Below are 17384 nucleotides of genomic sequence, written 5' to 3' on the forward strand. Positions count from 1 at the left end.
TGGAATTAGCAGAATCAGTCTTCCAAGGAGGGATCTGATGGGATTGTGTGCTTTTAGCAGGAATGGGTAGCCATAAGCAGAAGTGTAAGAAAAGTGTATGCCCATCATCTAAAATGGGAACGTTCCACTTCCACACTTACTCCCAGGGCATTCATTCAAGAATGCAATTCTTAAATAAACCTCACTTTACCTGCTCAGGATCTGATGGTGGAAGGCACCTTCTTGTGCCTCATCTGTCTCAATACTCCCAGGAAAATCAATTGATTGTGCAGAGGGTTTGCAGGATCAGGCCCCTAAAGGATAACTGTTTCCATTCTTTTATTTAGGCTTGAAATATTATTCTAGTATTCTTGCAAAATATGGCTGAAGGTGGCTGTTAGAGTAGATTAATTCACAATTACCGACCAGGATATTCAATTCAGTCACCTTGCACTGCTGAAAATATAACTCTCATCCTTAAACAAAATTCATACTTCCAAGTGCAGGATACAGAGCTTTACAGAGTGATAGATTTTACAGAGTAACTTGCTACCAACAGTTAGCAAGAACTTCAACATGCATTTTGAAATTAGAAGGTCATCATTGATTTAGAAGACATCAGATTGGGCAAATTTTGCTAAAAATAAGGTTTTGATCCTGCCCCAGAATATTTCTTCCCTGTGGTTCTAATTTGAATTTTGTCAGTCCTTGGAAAAGAGATTCTCCTCCCCCACCTAAACCCAGCTCTCTGCCTCTATTTTAGACAAGTAAAAAACAGAAGAAAGTATTTTAAATTACTACAGTTAACTTTTGTGTTAGTAATTTTTTTCAATTAAAAGCTCACTGGAAGCACAAAGAAACAGCAATGACAGACAGTGATGTTTCAAAGAACATGACAGCATTTCTGTTCCTTTAGAATTACCATTGCATTAGTTTTTGCTTATTTGCAGGATTTTCCTTCTGAGGAGAAAAGGGACTGCTCTTCAATCACATCTACTACTAATTTTTATCCAATACTGTGTGGAAGAGACACACATTTTTTTGAGATAAGAAAAAAAATTACCAGGCCCTCCAGAAGACAAAAAAAAGTAGAATTCTGTTTTTAGGTTTACTTTAATAATTTGTAACCATTTCTCATCCAAAGGGTAGTGAAAAGCCTTTGCTATTTAGTTTTTAATATCTGTTTTGTTTGCTTAATAACAATTATTGAGAGAGTCTCTAAAAGACGTAATCTAGCTTAACACTGTAAAACTAGTTTTTGAAAAAAGGGGTACTTTAAGAATTTAATAGTCAAAAGCTTGAAAAATACAAAATAGCTTTTTAGGGTAAAATGTAGTCGGCAATTTAGGAAAAAAATAAAAAAAAAACATTTTTCTACATGTGACAACTACTCCATGTTTAATCCAAGTGTGACAATTGAGTTCCCATAATGCACTATTCAAGTCAAAAGTGTTCAGTCTTCAGCTCAGACCCAGCAAACAACTGCCGTGAGTAAGGACTGCAATAGTTAACTTTGTGGAACAAAAAATGTTCTTTGGCACACATGTTTATCAATTTTGTAAAATAACTTTGAGAGAAAAAGTAAGAATGCATGAGAGCACTTTTTAGTAAATTGCAATCTGAAGAAAGTCACATATTCCTAGTGCTATTATATAGTGATTTTTACTCATGGCCTGTCAACTATGATCTGCTACAGTGACACAAACAAGCAGGAATCTTGTCCTGCTTCAAGTAGAGTACTTTAGAAATCAATGACCATCCTGTGTTCAACCGGTCATAAAAAACACAGTTAAAATCTTGAAAAACTGTAGAATTTATGCCTATAGCTGCCTCAGAGATAGGCAAGTCTTTGATTTTTATCAAAATATTCGCTTTCTTATAACTCTGCCTTTTTACCTTAAGTTAAAACCAATATGTGCAGGTAAGTGGCTAATTCCATGAATCCCAGACCTTTGCAGAAAGTAACTTCCATGTTTTCATCCCACCAGAGACATTTCTTACTGTCTTTTGGTGGTTTCTCTATAGCAAGCAGATCACCAATGAACTATTTCCCCAAATCTATGGGACATAGCTCATGCAAGTTTAAATACAAATAAGTGGTTTCATCAGCTTTGGCTTATTTGCCAGTGCCAGTGTATGTTGCTCTGAGCCTCAGGGATATGGCAGCATTTTGAAGTAAGTATGGGAATGAAGAACAAAATGACGTGTTTAACCTTTGCCTGAATTGTGTATAGCTTTGTGTATACAAGGGAGAATAGTAAAGATTACAATATACAATAATTATTCATAAACATTGCTTACACTACAAATTCAGCTGAATTTTGTAAGAATCTTTTCCTTAAAATTAATAGCAGTAAGGAGAGAATTCTTCTGCATTTTTCTTTTTCAGGCAATTACATATTAAAATTCTTCATCCGGCTCTGTGATGATGAAGGTTAATGTGGCCTTTATAATTTGAGATGAAACTGACTGTGCCCTTCACTTTTTCTGCACTCTCACCATCCCTCCGCAGTGTGAAGCAGTCTTCACCACTACAGGCAACATTTAAAGATAGAGGTATCCAACCCAGTAGACCAGGTTAAACAGCAGGAAGGATGTAGGAAAAAAGACCCTAGAGTAAGAGTCCAGTTCTAAGATGTCTATGTGAATCCGTCCTCTCCTCCATGAGCCTGATTTACACTCTTCATAACAACAGAAAAAGCTCTGGCAGTCTTTCCCATCCAGACATTCATAGACACACGTGTCTTCAAATTCTTGCCAGTACATGGCATTGTTCAATGTGATGACTGTAGTTGGTGGTCTCATATCAAGTACAGAATAATTCTGAGGAGAGAAAAAGAAACCAACAGTTTGATAAGCTTCTATGGATGATGCAGATTACAATTAATAATCATGGGAAAAAAATCACAGGAGCTGGGAATAAAAGGTCAATACTATAGGAATTCTAGATTTAGGGATCACCTTTCTTTCCTTCAAAAGATGCCTTTTCAGATTAATTTCCATAGAGAGATTGTGTAGTGGTAAGTTATGTAATTCTAGGTGTATTTTCTACTCAGGTAACTCAAGCATATATTTGTAATCATTTTTTCACACTTAGGAGTTCACTTGCCTGTCAGAATATTATTTGCAAGTTGCTTTAAACACTTTCAAATACTACATTTAAGAATGTATTTTGAAAAATAAGGAAGATGTCCCCCCTCCCCATTTAATTACAGAACTATCTCCACTTAGTATAGCAGCATTCACTGCCTCTTAACTTTACCATGATTTATAAAACTAGATATGGTGAGCAACAGATAGTGATGATTTCAGTACAGGATTACAAAATGCCATCTGTAGGCAAGTCCCCTTAATGCTTATCACACTAACCATGCTTAGAAATAGGGCGCTCTGATATCACGCGTCCTCACGGTACCACTTGCGCCTGCAGACATCTCCTTCTTCAATGTACTCTCTTATTTACACGTTGTCAGCTTTTCTGTCACACCATTTCCTTTTCATGAAAGGTGCTTTCTCACGATAGTCTCCTCTCTCATCAAACCGCCTGTTCCATCCTCACAAATGTCACCTTCTCTGCTGGCATCACTAGGAAAGGTCCCATCAACTTTGTTGCCTGTCTGCACCACCCTGACAAAGCAGACTCCAGCCCTGTAAGCACAGTTTTCTCCACCTTGGAGGCCCTTCCTCTCCCTGTGATTGCACTAAGCATTGCTTTTGCCTGCAGGAGCATGCCAGGTACATACTAACAAGGTAGTCATGCCTCTGCATGCATCATGCCTGCTTGCATTCTGGAGGGTGCTCTGGGCCCCCGCTTCCACACTCTATACAAAATACAGAACAATTCCTGTTGAAGATGTGGAGCATATCTGAAAACTTTCACTCTGTATGTGAAACAGATCAGTGATATGACTGATGTGCTTCAGCGGAAAATTTCCTTTTTCTGTTGGCTTTGTTTTCTTTCTACAAATCCTTTGGTTTGACACACAATAATATTACCCATCTTATTAAAAATGCCAGTCCCTGAGCTAAGAACCTGATGTGGCATCCCTCTGCTTAGATGTTGGCATCTCCAACATAGATAACTACATCTGAACGACTGCCGTATAGTATCCAGACAATTACTTCTGGGACACAATTCATTTCATCATAAATAGATGGCTAAAATCTCTCAGGTGCATTGTGCTGTGGACTGTAAACAGATCCCAGTACAGAAGCAGATTATCACAAATCTGTTTGTTATGAATGAATTTAACTCTGAGATGAGATAACGCAAATTACGCCCTCATGGCCTTCTCTATCATTTGTAAAGTTTCAGATCACTGGTATCAGAGCTTTACATGTGCTTCCACATGGAGAAGGTCTAAGATTATTCTACAAGCAATCATTTTTTTTACTGTAGCACTCTGGAGAGAAAAAAGCTATGATTGAATTATACATGGAATTCTGCTATACCTCACATATTTTTCTTTTCTTGCAGGTCTTTATGAAATATTCCTACTCAGGGACTGAAATTTTCTATGGCTTGCCTATGTTAAAAGGAAGAAAGACTAATTTAGATCTCTCCAGATGATTTTGATAAGAAAAATAAGTGCCCTGCTTCTGCAAAGGAAACTTTCTCATGTATCAATAGCCTGGGTATTTTTTTTGTTGTTCTTTTGTTATATCAACTGTCTGCTCAGGAGAGAAGATAAAATAAATGCCCTGGTAATACAGAGAGATTGATCTGGTTGCTTTCATCTCTGTCAACTAGGAGGGGTCCTGAAGTAACCAGATACCAGGTGAAGGTGGATGGTACCCACTGTGTCATAGAATCATAGAATGGTTTGGGTTGGAAGGGACCTTAAAGATCATCTAGTTCCAACCCCCCTGCCGTGGGCAGGGACACCTTCCACTAGACCAGGTTGCTCAAAGCCTCATCCAATCTGGCCTTGGTGTCCTGTGAGTCCTGCTGAGGTGGGGTTGGGAGGAGAGGGGTGCACACACAGTGGATGCCAGCGCAGTGCTGCCCAAGAGGTCTGGCAAGGCAAGAGATGGCACTTCTCAGGTGCCTTGGACAAGGCAGTTCAGATGCAGTGTTAAATGTGCTTAATAAAGTTATTTCAGACAAGGTGTGAGTGTGTTCTCTAGGAGGAAAAAACAAGGGGTGGGATTATCTGAATGTGGGATTACCTGAACTTGCACTTACTAAAAGTAATAAATTTCACTTTTAGGTGGCATCAGTATAAGGCTGGAAAAGACAAGAAGATATCTTGAGAATCAGAGACACTGCTTATTTTATTCAGTTTATGCTACAATATGAACATGGAAGTTGTTTATGTATAGAACAAGGCCTTGCTCAATATCCTTCTTGTAGTGAAAAAATAAAATAAAAGTGAGTAAAAAACTTGAAAAGGCTGCACATACTTTCCAAGCAGATCAGACAGACTAGAACTAGACAAAGACTAAGAGTGCTAAACCCTATTGTGATTTTAATTGCATATCTTTTTCCTTTTTTTTTTTTTAATTGGAAAAAGGAAAGTGCTGCTACCCATTCAATGTGCCTTATTAACTTCATTTTTCAGAAAAGTCTGTCCGAGGAGTGACAGCAGTAGTGACTGTACAAATGCAATGCTCGATGTAAAACATTTGCTGTCAGTAAGCAGAATTTCAATGCTACATGAGCTCTGTAAATATGTCTTTAAAAACTCATTTTAAAAAAAAAAGTGTATAACATTACTTGTAAAAGGTAAGCTAGTAACAGGAAGCTAGCAGTTGTAAATTATAAACTTCAGCATATCCAAACCAAGAAATGCAAAAGCAATGGTTTAGTTCTGTCCCTGTTTTTATTTGGATCTGATAGTTGGGAAGGAGGTGATCCAACCAGCTGATTAACTGGCTCTCTGCAATTTTTATATTTATATAGATTATAGTACGTATTTCAGCTAGTAGATATAGTACTGTAGATATAGTACAACTGTGTTAAACTTGTGTGCCTAAATTATTTGAAAATCCACCTGAAAGTTTGCTAAAGGTTTTATAGATATGCATAAATGAATTATTTCTATGAAACTCAGTTAAAACTCCATATAAGTTTATGACATAACTTGTTCATACTACTTTTTTATAAAATGTAATAGGAAACTGCAGTATTATATAAAGCAGACACACAAAATTTCTGAGGTAAAAATAACCTCAGTTATTTCAAGTTCAAGGACTCAGTTATTTCAAGTTCAAGGACTGCTTCTTCCGAGCTCAAGATCAGAGCATCCCAACAAGTAGGAAGTCAAGGAAGGGTACCAGGAGACCTGCATGGTTGAACAGGGAACTGCTGGGCAAACTCAAGTGGAAGAAGAAGGTGTACAGATCGTGGAAGGAGGGGCTGGCCACTTGGGAGGAATATAAGTCTGTTGTCAGAGGATGTAGGGAGGCAACTAGGAAAGCTAAGGCCTCCTTGGAATTAAACCTTGCAAGAGAGGTCAAGGACAACAGAAAGGGCTTCTTCAAATACACTGCAGGTAAAGCCAACACTAGAGGCAATGTAGGCCCACTGATGAATGAGGTGGGGGCCCTGGAGACAGAGGATAAAAAGAAGGCGGAGTTACTGAATGCCTTCTTTGCCTCTGTCTATACTGCTGGAGGCTGTCCTGAGGAGCCCTGGACCCCTGCGGCCTCAGAAGAAGTCAGGATAGAGGAAGAATCTGTCTTGGTTGATGAGGGCTGGGTCAGGGACCAATTAAGCAACCTGGACGTCCATAAATCCATGGGCCCTGATGGGATGCACCCGCGGGTGCTGAGGGAGCTGGCGGAAGTCATTGCTAGGCCACTCTCCATCATCTTTGCTAAGTCGTGGGCAACGGGAGAGGTGCCTGAGGACTGGAGGAAAGCGAATGTCACTCCAGTCTTCAAAAAGGGCAGGAAGGAGGACACGGGTAACTATAGACCGGTCAGCCTCACCTCCATCCCTGGAAAGGTGATGGAGCAACTTGTCCTTGGTGCTGTCTCTAGGCACATCAAGGATAGGGGGATCATTAGGGGCACTCAGCATGGCTTCACCAAGGGGAAGTCTTGCTCAACCAACTTGATAGCCTTTTATGAGGATGTTACCCAGTGGATAGATGATGGTAAAGCTGTGGATGTGGTCTATCTCGATTTCAGTAAAGCGTTTGACACGGTCTCCCACAGCATCCTCGCAGCTAAACTGGGGAAGTGTGGTCTGGATGATCGGGTAGTGAGGTGGATTGTGAACTGGCTGAAGGAAAGAAGCCAGAGAGTAGTGGTCAGCGGGACAGAGTCCAGTTGGAGGTCTGTGTCTAGCGGAGTTCCGCAAGGGTTGGTTCTGGGACCAGTTCTATTCAATATATTCATTAATGACTTGGATGAGGGATTAGAGTGCGCTGTCAGCAAGTTCGCTGATGACACAAAACTGGGAGGAGTGGCTGACACAATGGAAGGCTGCGCAGCCATTCAGAGAGACCTGGACAGGCTGGAGAGTTGGGCGGGGAGAAATTTAATGAAATATAACAAGGGCAAGTGTAGAGTCCTGCATCTGGGCAAGAACAACCCCATGTACCAGTACAAGTTGGGGACAGAGCTGTTGGAGACCAGCGTAGGGGAAAGGGACCTGGGGGTCCTAGTGGACAACAGGATGACCATGAGCCAGCAGTGTGCCCTTGTGGCCAAGAAGGCCAATGGCATCCTGGGGTGTATTAGAAGGGGTGTGTTTAGCAGGTCGAGAGAGGTTCTCCTCCCCCTCTACTCTGCCCTGGTGAGGCCGCATCTGGAATATTGTGTCCAGTTCTGGGCCCCTCAGTTCAAGAAGGACAGGGAACTGCTAGAGAGAGTCCAGCGCAGAGCCACGAAGATGATTAAGGGAGTGGAACATCTCCCTTATGAGGAGAGACTGAGGGAGCTGGGTCTCTTTAGCTTAGAGAAGAGGAGACTGAGGGGTGACCTCATTAATGTTTATAAATATGTAAAGGGCAAGTGTCAAGAGGATGGAGCCAGGCTCTTCTCAGTGACATCCCTTGACAGGACAAGGGGCAATGGGTGCAAGCTGGAGCACAGGAGGTTCCACTTAAATTTGAGGAAAAACTTCTTTACTGTAAGGGTGACTGAACACTGGAACAGGCTGCCCAGAGAGGTTGTGGAGTCTCCTTCTCTGGAGACATTCAAAACCCGCCTGGACGCGTTCCTGTGTGATATGGTCTAGGCAATCCTGCCCCGGCAGGGGGATTGGACTAGATGATCTTTCGAGGTCCCTTCCAATCCCTAACATTCTGTGATTCTGTGATTCTGTGATTCTGTGATTCTGTGATTCTGTGATAACAAACAATATTCTACACTTGACCCTTCTCCCTCCAAATCATTTGATAAGTCCTTATAGAAAGAGGCAGCTATGTTGCTCTGCCACAGCCAAAAACAAACTGACCTTTTAACAAAAAAGCAAAACAATATTTATAGTAGAGTCAGGGTAAAGCATAACATAGAGTTACAGCTTTCTCAGGAATTATTGCAAGTAAATGTCAACCATACATTCATGCGTCTACTGGTCTCACTGAATAAAATAGTTTACTTACCATCACATGACCAAAACTGACATCAGGTAGCTTAAATAAAGATAACAAAAGAATATTCAGAGGAAAGCATACTTATTGCTTCATAGGCATCTAATATTCAATAGCATTTCTTAAACCAAACCTTTAAGTGCATTTGTCCATAAAACACTTCATGCTGAGTATTCTATATATTCAGCATAATATTCTGTACACTTTAAAACTGCATGAAACCTCAGCAGAATGCACACCTAGTTTTCATCCACTTTAAATATTTATTCAACCCATTACATTTATTTATTTAGCGAACAACAGCTAAGTGAGCCTTTGTTCTTGTGTTAGCTTAAATCTCATCAATGTTGCATGCTTTCCCTCATCTTCATTCATCTCTGGAAATATATCCTACCCACAAAGATACTCATGACTCTTTCATTCAGTCTTTCTACAGGATTGCAATTTTTGTTTGAACATTAGCAAGTTCATTTTGATTGTCCCATAGATTTCTTTTGGTAACACTCTTTTGCGTTTTGTGTGCAATGCATTTTTACAAGAAGCTATTAGAGGTTTAATGGCGTTTTCATTGACTAAGTCTATGGCTTTCTAGGCTTTCTGTAATTCTGTACTTGTTTCAGCTTTTCCTTCATTATTTCTTCAATCAAACATTTTCTATAGTTCTTCATTCAATTCTTTTTTACCTCATGACTTATTCTCTGAATTTAGCCTTCTCTATCTTCAATTTCCTCCTTCACGTTTTTCCTATTTGGCTTTGTGTTTCTGATTTCAAATGTCCTTATTTCCTCCACTGCACAAAATGGCATCAAACATCTCCAGCTACTGATCTCAAACACATGAGATTTTTCACTGATCTTGAGTGGACAGCCCACTTCCCCTTCCCTATGTTTACACTGAGATTTTTTTCTCCATGATACTGCCCCCTCTCATTCTCGTAGTCAATTATGAAGTACACCAGGCAAACCTTTCTGCATGACTTTTAATTGATTCTAGATAAACACCTTTTTTTGTGTGTGTCTGGGTGTTACTTTGGAAGTGTCTTTTTGGCCAAAAATGCAGCCACATATAAAACCTTTGTAAGTGACCTCCTCTGATTTTGTACTTAGGAAAAAAACCCTTTGTGCATAGGGCTAAAAACAAGTGCTGGTTCCCAGTGGAGAAATTGAAATCCCGTTTGTAAAGTTCATAAATATTTCTAGACCTGTTAAGCCATGAAATAGCAGATGCATTTGAATATACATTGATGTGCATACATTTGTATAACAAGCAATGCAATCTGTTTCAGTGGGAGCCCTTTATGACTGCTAGCACAGTAACTGGAGGGCAACAGACAGGTAGGCAGGGCTGCTCCTTCATGGTCAGCAGGCTGCTTCTATTAGGAACAGACCTCACTCAACAGGCACGTAACTGCTTCTGCTTTTACTGCGGGTAACTATTTTCCATCAGCTTTCAGGGCAGATCACACCACAAATTGTGAAGAGCTCAGAGTAGTGGAGTATCATGGGATTACAGGCTGTCATTGAATGATTCTCTGCTCTCTGAGCGAGACACATGCTAGAAAAGAAATTAAATGCTCCCATCTTACCGACTTTTTCTTCTTAGTACAGTTTGGTTTCCTGCAACTTGAGTAGTAGTTGAGGGTTGCATACTCCATCAGAGCAGCAAAGACAAATAGAAAGCATACAGTCACAAACAAATCCATAGCGGTGACATAGGAGACACGGGGTAATGATTTTCTCGCAATGGTACTCAAAGTTGTCATGGTCAATACTGTGGTGATGCCTGCAGAGAGAAACTTGATTTAATTGTATGCAACATCATTTCTCCATATTGCAGAAGAATCTTTGGAAACAAACATACAAAACAGAAATCCAAAGTTTACCCAAATAATTCCTTAATTTTATTTGGTAGTCTAAAAAATAATGAAAAATAACATCAGTAGAGCCAGTGGTATTTCCTCAGCTGTTTATATTCATCTTTGCAAAAGTGACATTCCCATGCCTCTCAATATGCGTTTCCTCATCTCTTTCTTTTTCTGGTCTCAGTTAGGTTGGAGATGAGGTGAGGGAGAAGGAGAGAATGAAGAAATTTTTGAAGAAAAGCAGAAAGCAGAAAAGATACTAAACCCAGAAAAATAAAAAAATAAGAAACTTAGAAAACAATGAAGGAAACATGGTCTTTTTCACAGCAGCGTTCTGACCATGAATTTTGAAAATACGTTTTCACACCCCTGCTTTCTTTGGAAAGAAAGCGTTTTTCACACCGCTGCTATTTTCCTTCTGAGTAAGGGAAAACAGACTCTTATACAAACTCCAGATGTAACCTTAATGGAAATAGCCTTTTTAATTCATACAAAGCATCACATCTTAGATTGATTTAGTAATAATGAATATAATGGGAATTACTTAGTGTGAAATATCCTGAAACAATAAAACCAGTCCTAGAATGAAATCTATGGGGTGTCAGTTATTCTGACAGTGGCTGCTGGTAATTCATATAATTTCTCTTCATTCCTAAGGAACATAAATCTTTTCATTCCCACTTTGGACTGATGCTTTTAATCATTTGTTATGAACTGCAAGCCTTCTGAAAGAAAAATTAAAACTCCTCAATGACTTGGGAAGAAAAATAAAGCACTCACTCAAATAAACCTCAAGAGAGAACCTGCTCTAAAACCAACATAACCATAAGGTAATCTTTCTTTTTATAGTTAAAATTATATTTTGCAGTGGTACACAGTGTTTGAAATAGCAGGGGATGACTGAAATTATGCCTTATAGCAAAATTACTTCCCACAAATGGCACTCTGGAGTGAAAGAAGTATCTGACTAAAAATCAAAAAAAACTTGCAATGCTCAAAACTGTTTTTTGCAAAGGTCTGCAATTTTTCTACTGAATGCTATATTGACAATGCACTATTTTTCCTCTGTTTTTACTGAAATGTATGTATAACTTTGTATTATTTGTGAGAAGTAGTATTGTGCAGGTATCTGTAATGACGATCAGCTGCCAAAGTGACTATGGAGAGGAAGGCAGAGAAGTGAAAGAAAAATTACCATTAGCCTCTGTACTTAAGTATAGAAGTCAACTCAGCCTGAGTCCTATATCCATGCCTTAAGCCTGAATGTGAAATGCCTGCCCGAGTCATGCTTGAGACTGTGAAAACTAGAAGCTCTAGGTGAATACTAAGCAAAACCAGCCCAGTAAATACTGTTGTAAATGCCTCACTGATACAGAATCTGGGAATTTGGGGTGGCTCTGGACTAATTTTAGCTGATTGAAACAAAGTAGGTTCTACTAAATTTATAGACACAGCAATGGTGTAAGATTTATTTTGGTCTTAAGATATTAATTGTGTCTATCCTCAGTCTCTTTGACAACAAACCACATTTTGCTACCAGAATATAAAACTTTGGGGAAAGGAAAGTTTAGCATTATCACAAGCCATCATAGTTTCTGGATTATACGTCACATTTCAAATTATGGCAAGAGCATGAGACAAGATTGCTCACCACATAGACGGAAACATCCAAAGGTAAACCAAACATTTTTACTTCTATTATTTATGCAAAATATTTTTATGGTATGAAATCCAATAAAAAAGCATTCTTCATTTATACTGAGGCTTAAACTTGGATCCCAGCTCACACTATAAACAAGCAAGGAGTTTTTGAAATAAGAAAAATTCTACACAGTGAATTAGTTTTACATTTGACACACAGGCACAAGTTTTAAAATATTAAAATGAGTCTTATGGGGATAGATACAGAGAGCAAAGAGAAAGAAGGTGCACGAGATGACACAGTTTTCTATTCCTATACAAGTCGGAATATACAGATATGCATATATGAATAAAATGCAGCACTCATTATTTCCAAAAGGAATATCTAGATTCCATACCCTTAGCTCATTTTGTCCCTCATGCTAAGAAAATTCATTTTGTTGGGTGGTTTCAAATGCAATAAACCTTGCCAGATGAAATTGTTAAGTCTCTCACTTTGGGGAGGCCCATATGGTAAAGTGAGCTTTGCATCTCTTAGTGAAATTCACAGTGCTCTCAAACTGTTTCAACAGAATTTTAATATCTGCCAAGTACAGCTTTGAAGTAACCTGGCTTCAAAATTTTCAGGTAGACAGGTGTAAGTGGGAGCTTATAAATTTGTGTATAAATACCACTTCATGACATTTATATTCTCTGAGCAAATTCTGTACCAAAGATGCTGTTTGATAAATCAACATGGACTGTCTGAGAGATCAAATTATGCAGGGATACATAATGCATGAGAACACTTTAACCTTTAGATCATTGGCCTAAACAATTATTTAAAATTATTACTGTTTGAAAGCTCCTTACTGGACAACAGTATGCAAAGTGAGGTAGCAGGAGCTTCAGTGTTAGAAACTCTGGTCAGCGAGGATCATTTTTTCTTATTTTCCTAAGGGTAGGTTGATGGGACATTGGGGGAAAAGTGTACTGCTTTTACCCATGCTATCACTTGTTCAAAAACTTAATTTCTCCACCTTTTGGGCTGGCGCCTGTTTTGATCACTTGTGTGGTTTTCTAGTGAATGAGCTTAACATGGAACGACAAGGAGATCAATGTTCATGTTTTAGTAAATATCATCTGTATCTTCCTTTACATCAACACATTGCTGGCCTTGATACCCACTGTATTTTTTTAAACTGCAGTTTGAAGTTGCTCTGTAGTAACTCCCTAGTATTATTACATATTGTAACCATTTTGAAAAAGCAGGGGGAAACTGGGATGAAAGCTTCAGTTTAACTTAATTCCCTTCATCTTCAAGGAAAACAATCTATTCTTTTACAGATCATAACTTTTCTTCAGATACTTGCTGGCTGCTCTTGACTGTGAACGCTGGGAGATCATTTTGATTACTAGAGACAAGCAGAAACAGCAGAGAGACCTTTTTTTTTTCCTCTCTGAATGGAGGACAGAATAACCTGGGATCACAAAACATAGTTCCTATCCAACACTCAAATTCTATTTCGTTTCCCACTGACCCTTCAGGTGGCCTGGAGTGAGTGATGTTGCCACTCTGGGCCTCAGCCTCTCAAAAAGCGTGTGAAAAAGGGACTATGACGCCAAGTTTTTAAAGGCACTTTGATGCCTCTGGACAGTTCTGCTGAAAGGATACTTATGGCCTCATTTTTCCCCTCATAGCCAAATACCCCGATTGCATTTATTTCTTCCAGCACAGAAATGGCTTATTATTTAGCGTTATTCAGAAAGAGGTAAAACCTGTCCTTCATGTAACTGTGAGTAGTTGCCAATAGCTTAGGAAATTACTCATTAATTTTAGAGAGTGAAATACTTCCCTGATTCTAGCCCTTTACATTAATGCAGCTATACTTGGGGCAGGTTTGGTGCACTGAGTCTACAATTAATCTAAACTAATTGCAGGACAATTTCAGCAGTTTGCCTTTCTATTACTCACAACTTCACAGACAGATTTATAAGTTGCGTTATACAAGCAGACCTACAGTAAACTGGGAACCTCTGCTTACTGCATCCCAAGAGTCAATAGGCCATTGCCGATTTGGGAGCAACAGGACTCTGCACAAAAAGACGTGCCCCATGTATATATTATTTTCTTGTCATTTGACTTTATTTATAAAAAAGTTATATTTTAGCCCAGTAATTTAATTCTTCATCAGAGTTTTAGGAATTAGTCATGATAGTCATTGAATATAGCCTCAGAACATCTAAATTTTATGTTCTTACTTCAAATTCATAACCTCAGTATATGAATACGTTTTTTCTCTGAAGTTCCTGCTGGCTGAGGGGGTGAGGCAAGGAGAATCATGCTGTTGTGACTAGTGATCTAACCTACTTCCATGTCTAATTAATTGGAAAACTGAGCTGTGTGGTGTGGGGAACCGCCCTCAGGGACAGGGTATGAACACTGCTTCTGGGAAATTAGTAATGCAAACTGTTAGGTGCCTTTTCTCCCTTTTCTCGTAAGCACTGTGAAGGATGATCAATCTTTCCTTATCTCCACTGAGTCACCCAATTTAAGAAAACAGTTGTTGAGCAGAGAATTACGCTAAAGGCCTATTGCACAATTTTCTGGCCACTAGAGAAAAGTCTACACAGCCAGGAACAGGCAGTTGTACAACTGTTCTACCCTCACCTTTGTGTCATCTTTGTGTTGTCCTGGAGTTGGAGGGTGTCACAGAATAACTAAGTCTTAGGGTCCGTCATGTTGCTGGAGCCACAATGTAAAGGCACTTAGGCACTCACATGAAGGGAGTGAGGACTGAATATTCCTTTCTCGGAAAACAACCTTAGAAAACTGGACCCACGTGATGCCACATGACTTATAATGGCCAGAAGGGCTATGCTTGTTAATTTTACAAACTCCTGGAGCAAATCCAGCAGGTTATGGTTTTGTGCTGACATCACGCAAAACGTGTTTTAATACAGAATTATCTGTAAAGCGTGAAGTAGTGTTGGCTGCTTGCAGTTGTCTGTTACAGGTTCTCTGGGGCTTTTCTTTCTACTGATCCTATTGCATAGCTCCATGTCACTGAGCTGCTCTTGGTTTGAAAGGATGCCCCTTGCCACTCACTAAGAATTAAAGCTGATACAACCTTTCCCTAGGAAGATGCCTAAAGGTTGATAGCAGGAATGGCTGGCATATAACTTCATTGCTTAAATAAAGGTGTGGCTAGTGAGGGAGTTACACTTAGACGATATTTTTGGTAATGTATTTCTTCTATCATTCATCTGAAAGTCACTCAACTACTGAAGCATTAGAAGTTTTGGGAGGAGAAATGTTTGTAACCTGGGCCATACGCACCTTGAATAGATGACTGTTTTTTGTATGAGTGAAAGATTTGGAAAGTGGGATTGATACCAGACGGTTCAATTTAGCAACAGTTTAGCAAGAGTAGGCTCTAAAGGCTTGCTCTGTGTTACCTTTATACAGAACAAACTTTCCTGTCAATAATCTTCCTTTTAGCTAAGAATAATATAGAATAATAATAACAGGTTCTGAAGTATCTACATGTTTTGTAGATAGAGTTTGTTTATGGGATTGATAACAAGGTTCTAGTAAACAAAGATTCATGCTGTTTACGCTTATTCTTAGATAAACAAAGGTCTCTGCTAATTATATAAGGCCAAAAGACAAAACAAAACTGTAAAGAACAACTTTGTGATGTCTAAATTAATTTGATTCATAAACTCTTGTGTCAGAGGAGAGATAAGTCCAAAATGATATCTTCTTCTTGGGAACACATGTACTTGTAAACAAGAAGGCCTCGACCACGCTTGCGTACAAGCATGATTAAAGGGGGATTGCGATCACCAGCGACCCCCAGAGACCACCCAAGACCCCTTCCCCAATTTAGTATGCATGCGTAAAGACATTACGTAATGCATTACATAATGTATTATGTATAAGTTGTTTTTTTAATTGGGTGGGTTTTTCCCTTGGAATTGTATATAAGGAGCAAGCTTTTGTTCTTAGGCGTGCATGCTAGGAGGAGAGATCCCCCATGCACCCAGCGCTGCAATAAACCAATGTCGGCTTTCTAAACTATCATTTGGTTTGGAGAGTTTTCTTGGTTACTATTTTCGGTAACAGGATCAGACTTTTGGACAAGTTCAAGAGACTTAGCAGTTAACATCTCATTCAGAGGGAATGGGCTTCAAAATCTCTTTAGCACTTCATTTTTATTTTCCCCTTCAGGGCCTTTATGCTAGAAACCACAGCACCCTCAAAATTGGTGGTTGCTCAGATTTGTTAGTACAGGGGAGAGATAGACTGAAACAGGACAAGTCATTTCGAACAACTGTATAAAGGCAGCGTTGTCAAACAAGGTGTCTTCCTCCTGAGATCAAGTAGAGCACCTCTACACGGTGTTTGAAAGAGAGCTAGCAGAAATGGATTCGCATATAAGTAACCATAATTTCTGGTAAATGCTTAGTTACTTGGATGAAAAAAGATGAGTACTGAGTACCCTGGATCAGCTGTTTAGGGGAGTGGAAGACAGAGGTGGTTTATACAGATGGCTTCTCCTATACTGTGGTTGAACGAAGGCTTGTTGACACACAGCAACACTCAAGAACAGCATGCCTGCTCCCGGCTGCTTCATGTGTCCTCCAAGGACGTGCAACCTATTCACAGCCCTTGTCTTCCAGTCTTTCCCTGCAGCAGTATCACCCTCTCAAACCTGGGGACTCAGGTGCTCCTATGAATGCTTCCCATCTGAACTCAGTCAAAAGGTCAGGCAGGTCAGTTTTTAATAATTTGTTCTTTCAAAATGAAATGATTTAGAGAGTCCAGCTGGTTAACTGGAGATGGTAACAAATCCCAGCAGGAGGAAGCAATGAATAGCTGGGAATGGTAACCTTGATACTTGAAAACACACATGTAAACATTGACACAGCCTCCTCTTTTTTCCTAGCCTGGAAGATTTCTGAATCAGCTAGTATAGGCAGCCCTGGCAACCACAGTCTGGACTAAAATATTGGTTTTCCTTCAGTTCTGATGTACATCTATAATTGGCTATTATATAGCCCTATACCCTTGATGCTGGCAAAACCTGCAGGTTTTCCTACAGACATAAGAATAAATGGTCAGGATTTCTAAGCATATCCTAAAGCACAATGCCAAAATACACATGCTGGTCCTGACATAAATGAGCTGCTGGAAAACCTATACCAGCATAAATCTCCACAATCTATGAAAAATGTCTATACACCTAGTTTGGAGCTTAACAAAACTAATGCATGCAAGCTAAAACACTTTCAATGAGTTAATATTATTATATTCCACAGTTTTCTGTATATGTAAGACATAATGCCCTTTGGGGGAGGCAGTTTCAGAAGTGAAG

General features: G+C 39.4%; 1 protein-coding gene across 1 annotated transcript in view; it reads right to left on the bottom strand.

Annotated features, from left to right (window-relative positions):
- Positions 1-2523: 2523 nt before the first annotated feature.
- GABRG3 (gamma-aminobutyric acid type A receptor subunit gamma3) overlaps positions 2524-17384 on the bottom strand; it is a 366619-nt gene continuing 351758 nt past the window's right edge. The window contains exons 8-10 of the mRNA XM_068423230.1: positions 10108-10304; positions 8535-8564; positions 2524-2802 (exon numbers count right to left, since the gene is read on the bottom strand). Coding sequence (XP_068279331.1) covers positions 2524-2802; positions 8535-8564; positions 10108-10304 — 506 coding nt within the window. The remainder of the gene's footprint in view (positions 2803-8534; positions 8565-10107; positions 10305-17384) is intronic.

This window comes from Nyctibius grandis, chromosome 2 (genome assembly GCF_013368605.1).
Source record: "Nyctibius grandis isolate bNycGra1 chromosome 2, bNycGra1.pri, whole genome shotgun sequence".
In the NCBI taxonomy this organism is placed as follows: domain Eukaryota; kingdom Metazoa; phylum Chordata; class Aves; order Nyctibiiformes; family Nyctibiidae; genus Nyctibius; species Nyctibius grandis.